The sequence below is a fragment of the Hydra vulgaris genome, chromosome 12 (genome assembly GCF_038396675.1).
Source record: "Hydra vulgaris chromosome 12, alternate assembly HydraT2T_AEP".
NCBI lineage: Eukaryota > Metazoa > Cnidaria > Hydrozoa > Anthoathecata > Hydridae > Hydra > Hydra vulgaris.
This window is the reverse complement of record NC_088931.1, coordinates 71,258,942-71,275,757: the sequence shown is the minus strand read 5'-3', so window position 1 is coordinate 71,275,757 and position 16,816 is coordinate 71,258,942. Positions and strand designations below refer to the sequence as shown.

Below are 16,816 nucleotides of genomic sequence, written 5' to 3'. Positions count from 1 at the left end.
CATTAAATTATTTTTAAAAGTCTGAGCGAAAAAAAACATTCTTAATTGAAATAATATAGTTTAAAATGAAAGTCGATACAGTTAATTTAAAACAATAGTAGTGTAAGAAAGTTGATAAATAAAAAATGCAAAATAGCCTTTTGGAACACATGTCAAATTAACGTGTAAATAACCGCATAAAATTACGCTTAAATTAATATTTAATGTTTTTTTAACTAAATGTTTCCTCTAATGAACATGTCTTCACCATTATGACAAATTTTCACCTTGCAATGCTGATATTGATTTTTTGGTATTTTGGCACACTCTGTCCCACTGTGCAGAAGTTCCTTACAAAAAAGAAATTTTAAAAGCACTAAAATCAAACTAAAAAAATCTTGAAGTGAAATTTACTTTTTGTTATGTTTTTAATTAGTTTTAGAATAAATTACTTAAAATATTATCTTTTAAAATGTTTTATTTAAGTTACCCAAAATGCTTTTACAAATTACTTCTAATTATTTTTAATGAATGAACAAATTTTATTCAAGTTACTAAATAGTGTTATATATTTTATTTTTTAAATTGTATAAACATTTATTTTTCCAAAAAGTTGCAAAAAAAAAGGTAAAATAATTTAAAATAGTCTATTTAAAGTAGTAACTTTTAATCAATTTATGCTCTGATTAGTTAGTCGAGTTAAAAAAAAGTTTTAAACGATTCTTTGTAAAAATAGAAACAAAAAAAAATAATGCAGTTTAATGATTCCTTTGAACGGATTTAATTTAACTTGTTCATAATTTAAAGTATTTAAAAAATTATCTTTCAAAAGATTTTTAGAAAGACATGGGAAAATAGTTTCAATTAAATTATTATTTTTAAAATTATTTTTACAAAAAAAATGCCTACATAAAAAGAAATTTTAATATAATAACGGGTGATGACAAAAAAAGGAGGCTGCGTTCAATTTAAATTTGCATGCACTAATACCATTAGCTGTATATATATTTTGTATGTGTTTTATTGCAAATTTATTCTAGTTTTAAATAAAAACAAAGTAATTCAATGATTTAAAATGAAAGTAAACAAATCTAAGCAAGAGCTTCTCCGTGAACATGTGTATGGATTTTACATGGACAAAAATAGCAAAATTGTAAATATTGCACTTATTGTCATTTTAAAGCAGAAAAAATACCAAAAGCAACCAAATACCGTATAATTGAACACGCAAAAAATGGAATTAGAACTCAAAGAGTTAAAAAAAGTGGTTGAGTCGCAAAAAAAATGACAAAAAACAACATTACCAAGCTGAAGACCATGTTTGACAACAAGGATGGTGTCTCACAAAGAAAAGTAGCTAGAAAATTTGTGTGCGATCAGTCTTTTATATGCAAAATATTAAAGAAACACAGATATTAAATGCAAAAAAAAACAAAGATTCCATTAAGAACAGAGTCACAAAAATGCAAAATAAGAACCAGATGCAGTCGATTATACGAAAAATATAAAAATCACGATTGGATAATTGATGATGAATCTTATTTCACTTTGAAGCATAGCACCATTAACGGAAACCAAAATTTCTACTCAAGTAACACTGCTTTGACACCACCAAGCGTAAAATAGGAGCCAGTTGAAAAATATGAGCAAAAAGTGTTGGTCTGGATTTGCATTTCGGCTAAAGGTATTTCTATACCTTTTTTTGTACCTTCTAAGCAATCACTCAAGCAAGAATTATACCTGAGCGAGTGCATTAAAAAAAGACTTGTTCCTTTTATCAAAGCAAATCATCTAAATGGCAATTACATATTCTGGCCTGACCTAGCAATATCACATTACGCAAAAACTGTTGTGGTGTATTTTAGACAAAATAACACAATTTTGTTGAAAAGGAAGACAACCCTCCCAATGTACCTGAATGCAGGCCTATTGAGCACTTTTAGTCTCAACTGAAAGGAGAAGTATACAAGAACAACTGGCAAGCAGAAACTATTGATCAACTTTGCAGTAGAATAAAGTATTGTTTGAATAAGATCGACTTTACTGCCATACAACACCTTATGGGATCAGTAAAAGGTATTAAAATTGATAATATTCGTAGAAATGGAGTAATAGAAGATAATTAAATATATGTTTTAAAAGCTCGGAAAATTCTCTACTTAATACATTTTTAATTTTAAAAAATCATTTAAAATAAAGGAGTTATGCCTTTTTAAATGCAGTCTCATTTTTTTGTCATCACCCATTATTATTTGGTAATTTATGCAAAATACGTTATTTGTATTTATGTATTAAGTTATTTATATAAAAAGTTATTTATATAACATAACAATTTTTTTTATAGCTTTTAAATTGTTAAAACATCAAAACCGCCGTGGTCAATTTGCAAAGAAAAAATATTATCAGCATGGTCAGTCACAGTGTACAATTGCAAGCCATTCCTGTCCAAGCCTATTTATCAGGGATGCAGAGTCCCAAAAAGGACTCCAGATTTTAAAGTCACAAAAAGATTACTTTATCCTAGTTTTTGGTATCTAAGATTTCTAAAAATATAAATAAGTTTATGGACTACTATTAGGAAAAAAATTAAGACTTTTAGGTTAGAGAAACAATCATTTTTTGAACCCGGAGCCCTTAGGTAAAATGGCGACAAGGACTCCAGGACTCCGGGCTTAAAAACAATAAGTTTTAAGTCGATAAATCTCATGAATTTTTTTCTTATAGCAGATCATAAGTCAACAAACATGTTTAGAGCTTCTGGACACTACAGATTTGGAAAAAGTAGAGTTATAAAGCCGGAGTCCTTTTGGGGCTCCGCATCCCTGCTATTTATATATATATATATATATATATATATATATATATATATATATATATATATATATATATATATATATATATATATATATATATATATATATATATAGCTCCTAACTGTATGTAGCAGCACTCCCTTGCGAGTCAGGCTATAAGATAGTCAATGTATTAACACTCTGTTGCGAGTCAGGTTATTTGTCAGTCGATGTAGCAGCACTTTGTTACGAGTCAGGCTATAAGATAGTTGGTGTAGCAACACTCCGTGTATTATTTACAGCAAAAAAGATAAAAATAAAAACATTGTTTATATTATTAAAAACATTCAGAATGTTTTTAAAAACATTCTGGTCAATTAAATTTGCGTTTTTGCGGTTTTTTTAAAAAACAATTAATTTGTTATTAAATTAATGGTTTTAACTTTCTGACAACACGCAAATGTTGGACAAAAGTCAAAAGTAATTAAAAGTGACGTATTTTTCCTTCCGTACTCCCAAATGCAACAATCTATAGAACTACATATATATATTCATCTATAAAACTATATATATATATATATATATATATATATATATATATATATATATATATATATATATATATATATATATATATATATATATATATATATATGATCTTTTTTAAGTTAATCCATTTATTTTATATATACAATATTCTCATATAGTTAAAAACTAGTCAATGTAGTAAAACATTAGAATTAGTAAAAACTAATTGTAATTACATTGTGTAAAAACATTAGAATTAGTAACTATATCATGATAACTTTACCAAAAAATTATAATTAATGATAAAAACTATGGTAAAAATAGTTGTAGTAAAGATTTATTACTATGACAGAAATTTTTAAAATAAACATAACAATTGCAAAAATTAGGACAATAACCATAAAACTATTACTACAATTGAATCACTATCACTATCATTATAAATAATATTAATAAGATTTATAAAACAAAGGTAAAATAATGATAATTGTAATATTAGTAGAGTAATAAAAGACAGTATAAAATAAAATTAATAATAGTTTTATAAATACAGTAATATAAAAAAAGAAATAATAATAAAAGATAAAATTAATATTCATTAAATATATACTCAAATAAAAATTTCTTAATTTGGTTTTGATTGAGAAGAAGAATGATGGTAATAAAAGGGTATTTACAGGGTGACCACAAAGTATCCGCACAGATAAAGAGCTTAATAAAAAGCATGTAGAAAGTATTTGGAACACAAATTTTGTTTTAAAACATTTATTGAACTATAACAATTATGATTCAAAGATTGAATTCGAATTTTCCTCCATCAGCAAAATAACAGGCCTGTAGGCGTCTCGGGAATGCTTCGACGGTGGCAAGCAAGTAGGCAGGGTCCAGAGAATCCCAAGCTTTCAGTAGTGATTTTTTTAAACTTTCAATATTTTTATGCGGCTTTTGGCATGCCTTTCCTTCTAGGACGCTCCAGACTGAGAAATCCATCGGGTTAAGATCGGGGCTCGATGGCGGCCATTGAGAAAAGTTGATAAAATCAGGAAAAGTTGCCGCACAAAGGAGAAACGCGCACCATTCTAAAAAAACCAATTGAACATAGTTTACAAAGTATATAAAGTAAAGTATATAAAGTTTATGACATAATATTAACCAAAAACAACAAATAAATAAGAAAATACATAAGTGCTTTTATGCTTATATTTTCACAAGATGAAACCGTCTCGTGTGCGGATACTTTGTGGTCACCCTGTAGTTAAAATCTTTTTTTTTATAAATGGTATTATTTGGTTCCAGTGAGAAATTATTTAATCTTTAAAATTTAATCTTTAGAAGTCATTTTCTTGTTACATTCTTTTCAAAGTTTTAAAACATTATTTGTTTAGTTTATTACTTTATCATTACTTTAGTTTACTATCATTACTTTAGTTTTACTATTTTTTTTGCTGCTAGAATTATCTAACAATTTTTTTTACTTCTAAGAATTTTCTGTTAAAGTAAAAAAAAATTTAATAAATTTCATTTAAATTACTCATTATTTAATATAAATTATTTCTTAATTAATTATTATTTATTTAAAATGTTTGTATTACATATAACTTTATTTTACATTTCAGTTTTGAAATTTGTAAATAACAAAAGTTTTTTCTTTATCATTAATGTTTTGAATTGATCATAGGCTGAATGTCGATTAAAAATGATTAACTAGTTTACAAGTAGTATGAGAAGGTTTTGTTAAAGCCAATTTGTTGAAAAAAAGGTTGATAGATTTTTTGATTTTTTGACTGATTGACTAATTTTTTGACTGATTGACTGATAATTTTTGACTGTTAAAAGTGAGTAACTTTATAAATTTTAAAGCCATTTTTTCTTCTTTATAGTAAGTTTCGGCTCTGTGATTTAAAAAATACTGGTCTAGTTAATGTGCTTTTGCAGTTAATAAATGATGTCAATACAAAAAAGTGCTTTAACTTCGAGTTATAAATGTTATGTTTGGGTTTTCTATTTCCCATTAAATTTTATGTAGGAGAATTTCATTATTTTTTTTATAAAACGAACCAAACTTTTATAACCCAATATAAATAACATGATGAATAAGTAAATGCTTTAAAAGCCCAATTTATATTTATTTTATTTTAAAAACAAAATTAATACTAGTGCTATAAATATAAAATATGTAAATTTCAAAATTATACTGATATTTGTTAAAAACAAGTTCTGCTAATAACACCTTAAAACCAAAAATACCATAATTTTTTTGGGATTTAGTAAGAAATAGTAAAAATACATTAGGTTTCACGGTAAATGAAAAAAAAAAATTTTTTAAAGTCATTTTCTTGTTATACAATAAAATGTATAAAAAATTCATTAAATACAGCTGCATATAAAGTCTTTTGAAAAAACATCTATTTGTTTTTATTTTAATATTTATTGTTCGATATTTTGCTGATCTGATTGTGATCAGCGTCATCAGGTATAATAAATAAAAATCATTACAAAGAAAATTTTTATAATAAAAATAAACCGTTAAAAAAATAACATTAAAAAGAGCATAAGAAAATACAAAAATAGGTTTTTTTTTAAAGTGTTAGAAAAAAATAGGTTTTTTTAATGTGTTTAGGTTTTAATAATGACATCAAATAATCTATTAAAAGATGGCCCCCAAACTTTTTTTTATTACCATTATCCCTATTAAGAACTTCTTCGCCACTTCTTAACTCTTTTCAAACTTTAGCTCTGTTTTTTTCAAGTATTCTTGAATTTCTCTAATATGATGTTCTGTTGCAGTTGATATGGATTTGGGATGTAACTAATCAAATGTACCTTGGCATAATTTTGAACTAATATCACAAGAGGCTATAAAAAAAGATTTAAAAAATACTAATTATCAACCAACTGACAACTAACCAGTTCGGATGCTACTGAACATTCCAAATCTTGCCAAGGTACATTTGACTGGTTACATCCCAAAACCATATCAATTCCTCCAGAATATCATATTCAAATAATTTAAGAATCACTTGAAATAAACAAAGCTAAAGTTTGACAAGAGGTGGAGAAAAAGTTTTTAATAGGGATGATGGTGATAAAGTGATAACAGCAGCTTGGGGACCATTTTTTTATTAAACTATTTGACGTCAACATTTAAAATCCCATTTTTGTATTTTCTTATGCTCTTTTTAATAATATTTCTTTAACCGTTTGCTTTTATTATAACGATTTCAGCCACCCAAATTTTTTTAAACTTTATAAGTTAAAAATTGGCGTTTTTTTCGCAAAAAAAAGCAATATTTGCTATAAAAGCGTAACAAACCATTAAAAAGTTAAAAAGATCCTCCAATTTCAATTTCAGGAAATATATATATATATATATATATATATATATATATATATATATATATATATATATATATATATATATATATATATACATATATATATATATATATATATCAGTGACAAACTTAAAGTTTATTTAGGGATACCTTTTTTTTTGACAGTTGGAAGGGAGAGGGGAGAGAGTGTGTTTTTTTAGTAAACATATGCTACTTTAGTTATGCTAAAAAAAACTTTTTTTTATTTAAGACTTTAATAAACACTCAAGTTGCAAATACTTCCTTATTTGTAAATATTTATTGAAAATTGTTTAAAGTATTTTAAACATTTAGTAACTATATTTTTGTTATTTTAATTTTAGTTGTAGTAATTAGTTGTTTAAAATGCAAACAAATTTTAATCAATATTTACAAATAATGTATAATAATGAATATCAATTTGGAAAATTAAAATCACAGTAATTACGCTTATTTAACGCTTATGTCTTGTTTTTGAATAGTCTATATACAATAATATATCTATATATAATAAAATAAAAAATATCTATATATCTATATATAATATCATATATTATGTATATATTCAAATAATTATTGTCTATATATAATATAATATATCAAATAAACTAACTATTTATATCAAAACATAAGCATTTAATATGCATATTTACTATTATTTTAATTTTCATTTTGATTTAAATATTTCTGTTCATTTAACTTACACTAAAAGTTAATAATTTTCACACAGTGCTTTAAGGCGCCTTTTATATAAAAGAGATAATTACAATAAACCCAATGATTAAAAATATATATTTATATAATAAAAGTTGCGTACATTAAATAAGTTACATTTATGTTTTTTTAAACATTCAAGACATTGAAGTACAATAATAACTAAAATTTAATAAATTTTTTATGAAATTATTGTAACTGTTATTTTATATCTTACACAATTAAAAGATCTTTAATCACAATTAAATCTTTATGATAAAAGTAATAAAGCATAAAGTAAAAAATAAATCAATAATGTAACACTATGTAACTATGTAACACATAAATTTGGATGCTAAGTAAAAAGTAAAAAGCTTTATGACTGACAATGCAGCTAATATAAAATCAATATGACAAGTATTGTCATCTGAAGGAGGTATCTGTAATTTCTATAAAAGCTATTTGTATAGTGAATCTGTTTTAAAAAATGAATCACCAATAGAATGGTGGAAATCTCTAAAATCTTTGGACTGCAACATCATGGATATTGAAGGTTTGTTTAACGCACCAGCTTTTAGTGCTGGAATTGAAAGAATTATTTCAACTTTTGGGCTCATTTATTCCAAGTTAAAAAACAAGATGAGAGTAAAAAAAGCAGCAAAGCTTGTTTTTATAAATAAATGACTAATTTTTTTTTTTTAATTGAAAAAGTTGACTAAACACGGCTTATTTAAAAAAAAAAAGAGTTTAAACCAAAAAAACCATGCTTATTTTGTTTGCTTTTTTAAAAAAAAAACCATGGTTTTTAATTTTTTTTTTTAAAAAATGTTTTTTTTTACAACCCTGGTTTTCAGTACTATGTTTTATGTCTATGTTTTAACTTAGTAAGTTGACAGTATTAGTTAACAAGCTAGAACATAGTTAAATCATGCAACTTCATTGACTGAGGGTTTGGGTTGGGGCAGCAATCATTTCTTTTCATTATTCTTCATTTAATCTTCCTTTTCTAAAAAAATGTTTGTTTAAATAATTTTATATATAGGCGTTTCCAAAAAATTACGCACGGAAACTCATATATGTTTTGTCTATTGTTTTCATAATAAAAAAACTGGCGATCTTCAATTTGCTCTCATTTAATTCTAACCTATATAAATACTTTGTAAATAAAATGCTATACATTAGTAATATTAACAAAAAATAAATAACGTTTGAAACAGAATCACGCACAGAACAGAAAAACTCAAATTTTAGTTACTAGATAAATAAACTTTAATTCATCAAAAAATATAAGTTTCAGTGTTATAGTTTTTTTTAAATGATGTTTTAAACATTAGTAAAGCTTTCCAGAAAGTTACAGGATTACACTATGTATCACAGAGTCACAGCAATCGTTTAAATGCATTTCATGAATGATCACGCACGGAAGTTGGGAATTTGTTAATTTTATGTAGATATTTTTAAGAAAATAAATTGCTTGTGAGTATTTTAAGTGAAATCTAAACTTCTATGACTCATATACCTCATATAACTCATATTTTCAATGAGAAATAGCAGTTATCAATTATTTCTAGCTAAAGTATAGCGTTTTGAAAATTGTTGTTTATTTTCAAACTGTAGCGATATAATAGACCTTTTTCGCGGTTGCGAAATGCATCTTGGGTAATCAGGGCAAACAAACAACAAAGTTCGTTTTTGTAAATCAAAACTGAAGACCTACTTCCTATTAATTTTATTATCTAGCGCTTAGATTTATGGTATGATGTTTTATATTGTGAATTTTTTATTATTATAGATAAATAAAATATAATTATAAAATGCGAAACTACCGTTGCTGCGTTGCTGGTTGTAATAACGATTCTAGGTATCCGGATAGGTTACTCAAAGAAGTCAAGTAACAGAGCTAAAATTTTAGGAAAATAATTTCATTATTTTCCTAAAGACTCTGAAAAAAGACATCAGTGGGTAAATCAAGTTGGAAAAGGTTTATTAAATTTTACAGTTTCTGATAATAAAGTGGTTTCCTCTAATCATTTGAGTTTGGAAAACCTACTTTTGCTTCACTTATTCCAACTTTGTATTTGAATATTCGTAATGCATATAAGGAATCTCCTACAAAAAGAAGAAAACTTAAAAAATTGGATCTTATTGTGGAATCAGATTCAAACAGTTTCTCTACAAGTTTAGCTATAGAAAGTGAAATTTGTGATAAATCTATTCGGTGTAATGAACCAATACAAGGATCAATGATTTTTGCTAATTTAACTAGAGATTCTGATGTTCAATTTTTTACTGGCCTAGCAAATTCAAATATCTTTGAAATGTTATTTTCTTATTTGCAGAGGAAAGGAAATATAATGCACTACTGGAAGGGTAAGAAAAATACAACTAAAGACTTATCTTTGCCAAGAGATTTAAAAACAATATCATTAAAATCTCTAACATTGCAGCAAGAATTTCTTCTTGTAATGATGCGTTTACGCTTAGCTCTTTTAACTGAAGATCTTGCTCATCGTTTTGTGATTTCTACTTCTGTAGTCAGTTCAGTATTTATAACATGGATTAAACTATTTGCTCTTCCAAAGAGAAATATTATAAAAAGAAATTTACCAACCATGTTCAGAAAGTACTACCCAAAATGCTCTGTAATAATTGATTGTTCTGAACTCTTTATTGAAACACCGTCTAGTTTGGAGATAGCTGCAGCTTGTTGGTCAAATTATGTTGTAAAATATTGTAAATATTACTGTAAAATATTTAGTTGGAATAACACCCAATGGTGCAGTTTCTTTTTTGTCTAATTGTTATGGTGGCAGAGCTAGTGATGTTTTCATAGTTAAAGATTGCGGATTTTTGAAATATTTACAACCTGGTGATCAAGTTATTGCAGATAGTGCCCGAATATGTCGAGAAGGTGTGACCGAAGCACGTACAATAATATAATCGTTCACTTTTTTGCAATACAACTTGTCAACAAAACCACTTCCAAAGTATGAATACGCTTTTTTCAGTTTTTAGTTACCAATATACTCAGTTTCAAAGGCTTTGCTTTCTAAGATAAAAGCAAATATTTGTCTAATATTTGTAACAGGCCATTGTTTGATATCGTCAATAAAGTCAAAGGCTTTCAACGGATCAAAATCTATTTTGAAGGATTTCAAAAGATTTGTGTAGTCAGTGTTTAATTTTTCGCAAATATTTTCGGCACTATTAACAACTTCAATTTTCTGCTCATATGCTATTAAAGCTTTAGCAGCAAGGGAGCTATGATTTCCAGAAGAAGTTAACCCGCGCTGTTGGAGATAAAACTGTAGCTCTCCGCTTGACATTTCAATAAAATTCTCAAGAGTTTCAACTTTTGTTTCATAGCCAGTTTTCATTGCATCCATATCTAATTGTTATTTTGTTTTGAAAAATTTTACTTCAGTTTTATAACAATGCAACAGTCTCGAAATTTAAAAAATAAAAACCATAGGCTTTATTTTTAAATAATAAATATGTTTTGAATAAACTATTTTGATTAAATAATAATAATTTGTTTTTAAAAAATAATAAAAATGAAAATGTTATAAATAGAGTTAAAAAATGTTATAAATATGTTATATATGATGTTTTAAAATGTTATTAATATGTTATATATGTTATAAATGTTATAAATAGAGTTTGCAAACACTAAAGGTATTGTTCAACACAAAAGTGGTAAGTCACGTAAAACTTATTTGATGTGTAAAGACAAAAGAGATTTTGATCTGAGACCAGAAGAAATGCGTGAAGTTACGGATGCTGATAAAAATTCTTTTTTATTAAATGTCAAAACAGTTCTCCCTAACGCCGTTTTAAATACAATGTTTACTCCTCCTCCAGAATGTGATGTGCCACTCCCAATAACAGAAATAGCTTCTGCAGCACTAAGTTTTTTGCCGACGGATCCACATAGTGTGACTGATAGATTTCTTGATATGCTTACGTTTAATGACCATCAACTACAAGAACTAGAAAAAACTACAAGAAACCAATCACACTCAAAGCAATGGTGGGAACAACGCAGAGGACGAATCACATCATCATGCTTTTATTCCGTACACAAAATGGTTACATCTTTTTTAAGAAACCGTGAAAAAGACGTTAAATGCAGAGTTGCACCACTTCTTAAGGCTTTTGTCGAACCTGTTGAATTAAAAAATGTAGCATCTATCAAATGGGGTAAAGAAAACGAGAAAAACGCAGCTAAAGCATTTATGTCAACTGAGGGGGTAAAACATCAAAACCGGAAATTAATAATTTGTAATTTTCTTTTGCATAAACCACAACCATATCTTGGCGCTTCTCCGGACAACATTTTTCAATGTCAGTGTTGCCTAAAAGCTTGTGTAGAATATAAATGCCCCTTCAGTATTCGTGACGAAGAAATAAACATTTCATGGAAAAAAACTGACTTCTTGGAGATGGTTGACAACAAAGTCATGTTAAAAAAAAATCACAAATACTACATCCAAATAATTGGTCAAATGGCAATCACTGGTTATAACTCAACATATTTTGTAGTCTATACAAAGAAAGATGTTCTAGTAAACAAAATCATGTTTGATGAAGATCATTGGCAAAGAGTGCTTCCAAGTTTAATTCTATTTTTTAAAACTTATGTCCAACGTTACCTGCTTGGATTTGTACATTTATATACATGTCCATTGTGTGACAAGCCATGCTTAAATGAAAATGAATTTGATACTGAAAAAGATAACAGTATTGATTGCGATATTTGCCATCTCTGGTTTCATTGGGAATGCTGTGGAATCAATAAAAAGACAATATTAAATGATAGATTTATTTGCATACTTTGCCAATAACTAAAAAGTACTTAATTATTGATATATAGACATTTTTATACAGTTATGGAGATAAAAAGTGTATTATTTAAACATTATATAATAAAAAATTTATCTTTTTATGAGATTTTCAGTTACAAACTATTGATTTATAAGATTTAAAAAGTTTATTAATTAATAAGGCACCTCCTTATTTAGTTTAAACTGTATATAAAAGAAAAAAATCAAAGATAAAATTAAAATTTTTGTATGCAACATACCCATAAAAAAATGAAAAGTAGTTCACAAAAAAAAAAGACTAAATTAATATATATATATAAATATATATATAAATATATATATATATATATATATATATATATATATATATATATATAGGGTGGCTCTTAAAACAACATTTTTGAAAAAAACCTGTTCCTACCCCTTTACATTGTTCTATAAAATACTAAAACACTAGGTTTAAAAATTTTTTTAACAAAAAATTATTTTAGGGGTAGCTCAAGACCCTTAAAAATTTGACTGGTCCCTAAAATTTTGAAAATAAAAGTTCTTCTAAAGTATGTCAACCTGGTACTTCATAGAAGCGAAATTATATGAAAACTTTAAAAATAATAATCAATTTACAAAAAAAAAAAATTTTTCTTGAATAAATGCATAAAAACTATTGTTTTTAAGCTGAAAATAAAAAAAGTCATTATTTTCAAGTTTAAAAAAAATAGTTTTTTTAAACATGCTTTTTTTGTAAAGTGATTACTGTTTTTGAAGTTTTTATATAATTTCGCTTCTTTTGATTACCAGGTTGACATACTTTAGAAGAACTTTTATTTTCAAAATTTTAGGGACCAGTCAAATTTTTAAGGGTCTTGAGCTACCCCTAAAATAGTTTTTTGTTCAAAAAAATTTTAAACCCAGTGTTTTAGTATTATATAGAACAAAGTAAAGGGGTAGGAACAGGTTTTTTTCAAAAATGTTGTTTTAAGAGCCACTCTAATATATATATATATATATATATATATATATATATATATATATATATATATATATATATATATATATATATATATATATATATATATATATATATATATATATATATATATATATATATATATATATATATATATATATGTTCGCATACACATATACTTCTGTAAAAATTTTCATTTAGAAGAAAAAGTTAATGTTTTTGTTTTTAATTACTTAAAACAACTTATGCTTTGTTTTCATCAATGCAAAGTGGGGGCATAAAGTTTGTTTATATGGCACATACTGTAATAATATTATCACATAAGGGCAACAATGTGACTGGCATTTCATTTTTTAATATGCGAAAGTTTTTCATATGCCCTATGGCAGGCTCAAAATAAATTCTAACATTTGCAATTTTAGAGGTTTCCTGTACATCATTATATGTCATCTGAAAATTTGTATGTTTTGATGGGGAAATAGCTATGTTACACTGGTAAAATGCTAAAAGATCTTTAATTTTGAAACCTCTATCTGCAATAACTTGATCACCAGGTTGTAAATATTTCAAAAATCCGCAATCTTTAACTATGAAAACATCACTAGCTCTGCCACCATAACAATTAGACAAAAAAGAAACTGCACCATTGGGTGTTATTCCAACTAAATATTTTACAGTAATATTTACAATATTTTACAACATAATTTGACCAACAAGCTGCAGCTATCTCCAAACTAGACGGTGTTTCAATAAAGAGTTCAGAACAATCAATTATTACAGAGCATTTTGGGTAGTACTTTCTGAACATGGTTGGTAAATTTCTTTTTATAATATTTCTCTTTGGAAGAGCAAATAGTTTAATCCATGTTATAAATACTGAACTGACTACAGAAGTAGAAATCACAAAACGATGAGCAAGATCTTCAGTTAAAAGAGCTAAGCGTAAACGCATCATTACAAGAAGAAATTCTTGCTGCAATGTTAGAGATTTTAATGATATTGTTTTTAAATCTCTTGGCAAAGATAAGTCTTTAGTTGTATTTTTCTTACCCTTCCAGTAGTGCATTATATTTCCTTTCCTCTGCAAATAAGAAAATAACATTTCAAAGATATTTGAATTTGCTAGGCCAGTAAAAAATTGAACATCAGAATCTCTAGTTAAATTAGCAAAAATCATTGATCCTTGTATTGGTTCATTACACCGAATAGATTTATCACAAATTTCACTTTCTATAGCTAAACTTGTAGAGAAACTGTTTGAATCTGATTCCACAATAAGATCCAATTTTTTAAGTTTTCTTCTTTTTGTAGGAGATTCCTTATATGCATTACGAATATTCAAATACAAAGTTGGAATAAGTGAAGCAAAAGTAGGTTTTCCAAACTCAAATGATTAGAGGAAACCACTTTATTATCAGAAACTGTAAAATTTAATAAACCTTTTCCAACTTGATTTACCCACTGATGTCTTTTTTCAGAGTCTTTAGGAAAATAATGAAATTATTTTCCTAAAATTTTAGCTCTGTTACTTGACTTCTTTGAGTAACCTATCCGGATACCTAGAATCGTTATTACAACCAGCAACGCAGCAACGGTAGTTTCGCATTTTATAATTATATTTTATTTATCTATAATAATAAAAAATTCACAATATAAAACATCATACCATAAATCTAAGCGCTAGATAATAAAATTAATAGGAAGTAGGTCTTCAGTTTTGATTTACAAAAACGAACTTTGTTGTTTGTTTGCCCTGATTACCCAAGATGCATTTTGCAACTGCGAAAAGGTCTGTTCCGCAAAAAAACTTAAATGAATAAAATATATATATTTAATTTATTCAGGTAGCCTAAAATATGAATAAAATATTTTTGTTATAAATGTTTTTTGAGAAAATTGTAATAGTATGCATATTGCTTTAAGTCCCAGCTTTTAATTGTTAAAACAAAGTAAAATAAAAATCATGCACAAAAATGGAAATCCCCATATATATATATATATATATATATATATATATATATATATATATATATATATATATATATATATGTATATATGTATGTATATATACATATATATATATATATATATATATATATATATATATATATATATATATATATATATATATATATATATATATATATATATATATATATATATATATATATAGATTGTTGTATTTGCGAGTATGGAAAGAAAAAATGATTCTTACTCCAACAAATACGTCACAATAATTACTTTTGACTTTCGTTCAACAATTGTGCGTTGTCAAAAAGTTAAAACCATTAATTTAATTACAAATTAATCTTTTTTTTTTTAAAACCACAAAAACACAAATTTAATTGACCAGAATGTTTTTAAAAACATTCTGAATGTTTTTAAAACATTCTGAATGTTTTTAAAACATTCTGAATGTTTTTAATAATATAAACATTTAATTTTTTAATCTTTTTTAATTTTTTAATTTTTTTAATAAAATGTTTTTATTTTTATTTTTTTAATAAAATGTTATTATTTTTTTTACTGTGAATCATGCACGGAGTGTTGCTACAATAACTATCTTATAGCATGACTCGCAGAAAAGTGCTTCTACATCGACTGACAAATAGCCTGACTCACAATGGAGTGTTGCTACATCGACTATCTTTTAATTGCATTTTAATCTTTTAATTGCATTTTAATTTTTACTTTTTGTCCACAAAACTTTCTGACAACCAGTTAGGAGTTATATATATATATATATATATATATATATATATATATATATATATATATATATATATTATATATATATATATATGTTTGTGTTAACATAAAGTTTTTTTTAATTAATGATTCATATAATTTGTTATCATTTATCAAAATTTTTTGCATTGTTATTTTCTAAAACAAAATTAGGTATTCTCCGTTTGGTATTAGTTGTTTGATAATTGCTAGCTTTTCTGAGATGGAGAATGTATCTAACACACTTTCTAGTTTGGGTTTGTTCATCATGACAGTTGTCCTGGGAATTGCTATACATGGGTTTGTTGTTTTGCCCGGTTTATATTTTGCATTTACTCATAAAAACCCTTATATCTTTCTGAAAGGAATGTTCTCTGCTATGGCAACTGCATTTGGTACAGATTCAAGGTAAGATAATACAATTTTGCTACTTTTAGATTTTTTAGCTTTAGAGTTGCTGACTGTAGTTAAGGCATCTCCATTCTAAATGCTACTACTTAATAACTCCTAATGTTTCAGGAATTAAAATATTGAGTTGAAATATAAAACATTGAAAATATTTTATTATATTTTAAGAATTATTCTCATATTTCTGTTTTCTAAATTCTGTTTTGTATGTTATGTTTTAATCTTTGATTTTTTACTGTCTATTTCATGTATAATTTGGCTACAAAATATTAAAAATAAAAATTTTGATTGTTTTCAATTTTATTTTTTATTTTTGTTTGAATTTTTTATGAATTTTTTTTTTATACTTTTTGCTTTGAATTTCTCTTTTGCACAAAACAATACTGTTACACTACTTTCTATTAATTTCAATTTATTTTAATTTATTTTAATTTATTGCTACAAAAAATTACTACGAAATACATGAAATTCAAAGCACAAAAAAAGTTTTCCATTCAGTACTTTTTTGTGACTTTCACAAAATAAATCTTTTGCTGATTATTTTTG

General features: G+C 25.6%; 1 protein-coding gene across 1 annotated transcript in view; it reads left to right on the top strand.

The window, feature by feature from the left end:
- The window catches only part of LOC100208518 (excitatory amino acid transporter), a 45,502-nt gene that overhangs the window by 14,897 nt on the left and 13,789 nt on the right, over positions 1–16,816 (top strand). Inside the window, exon 4 of the mRNA XM_065814303.1 lies at positions 16,037–16,270. Within this exon, the coding sequence (XP_065670375.1) occupies positions 16,037–16,270 (234 nt within the window). The remainder of the gene's footprint in view (positions 1–16,036; positions 16,271–16,816) is intronic.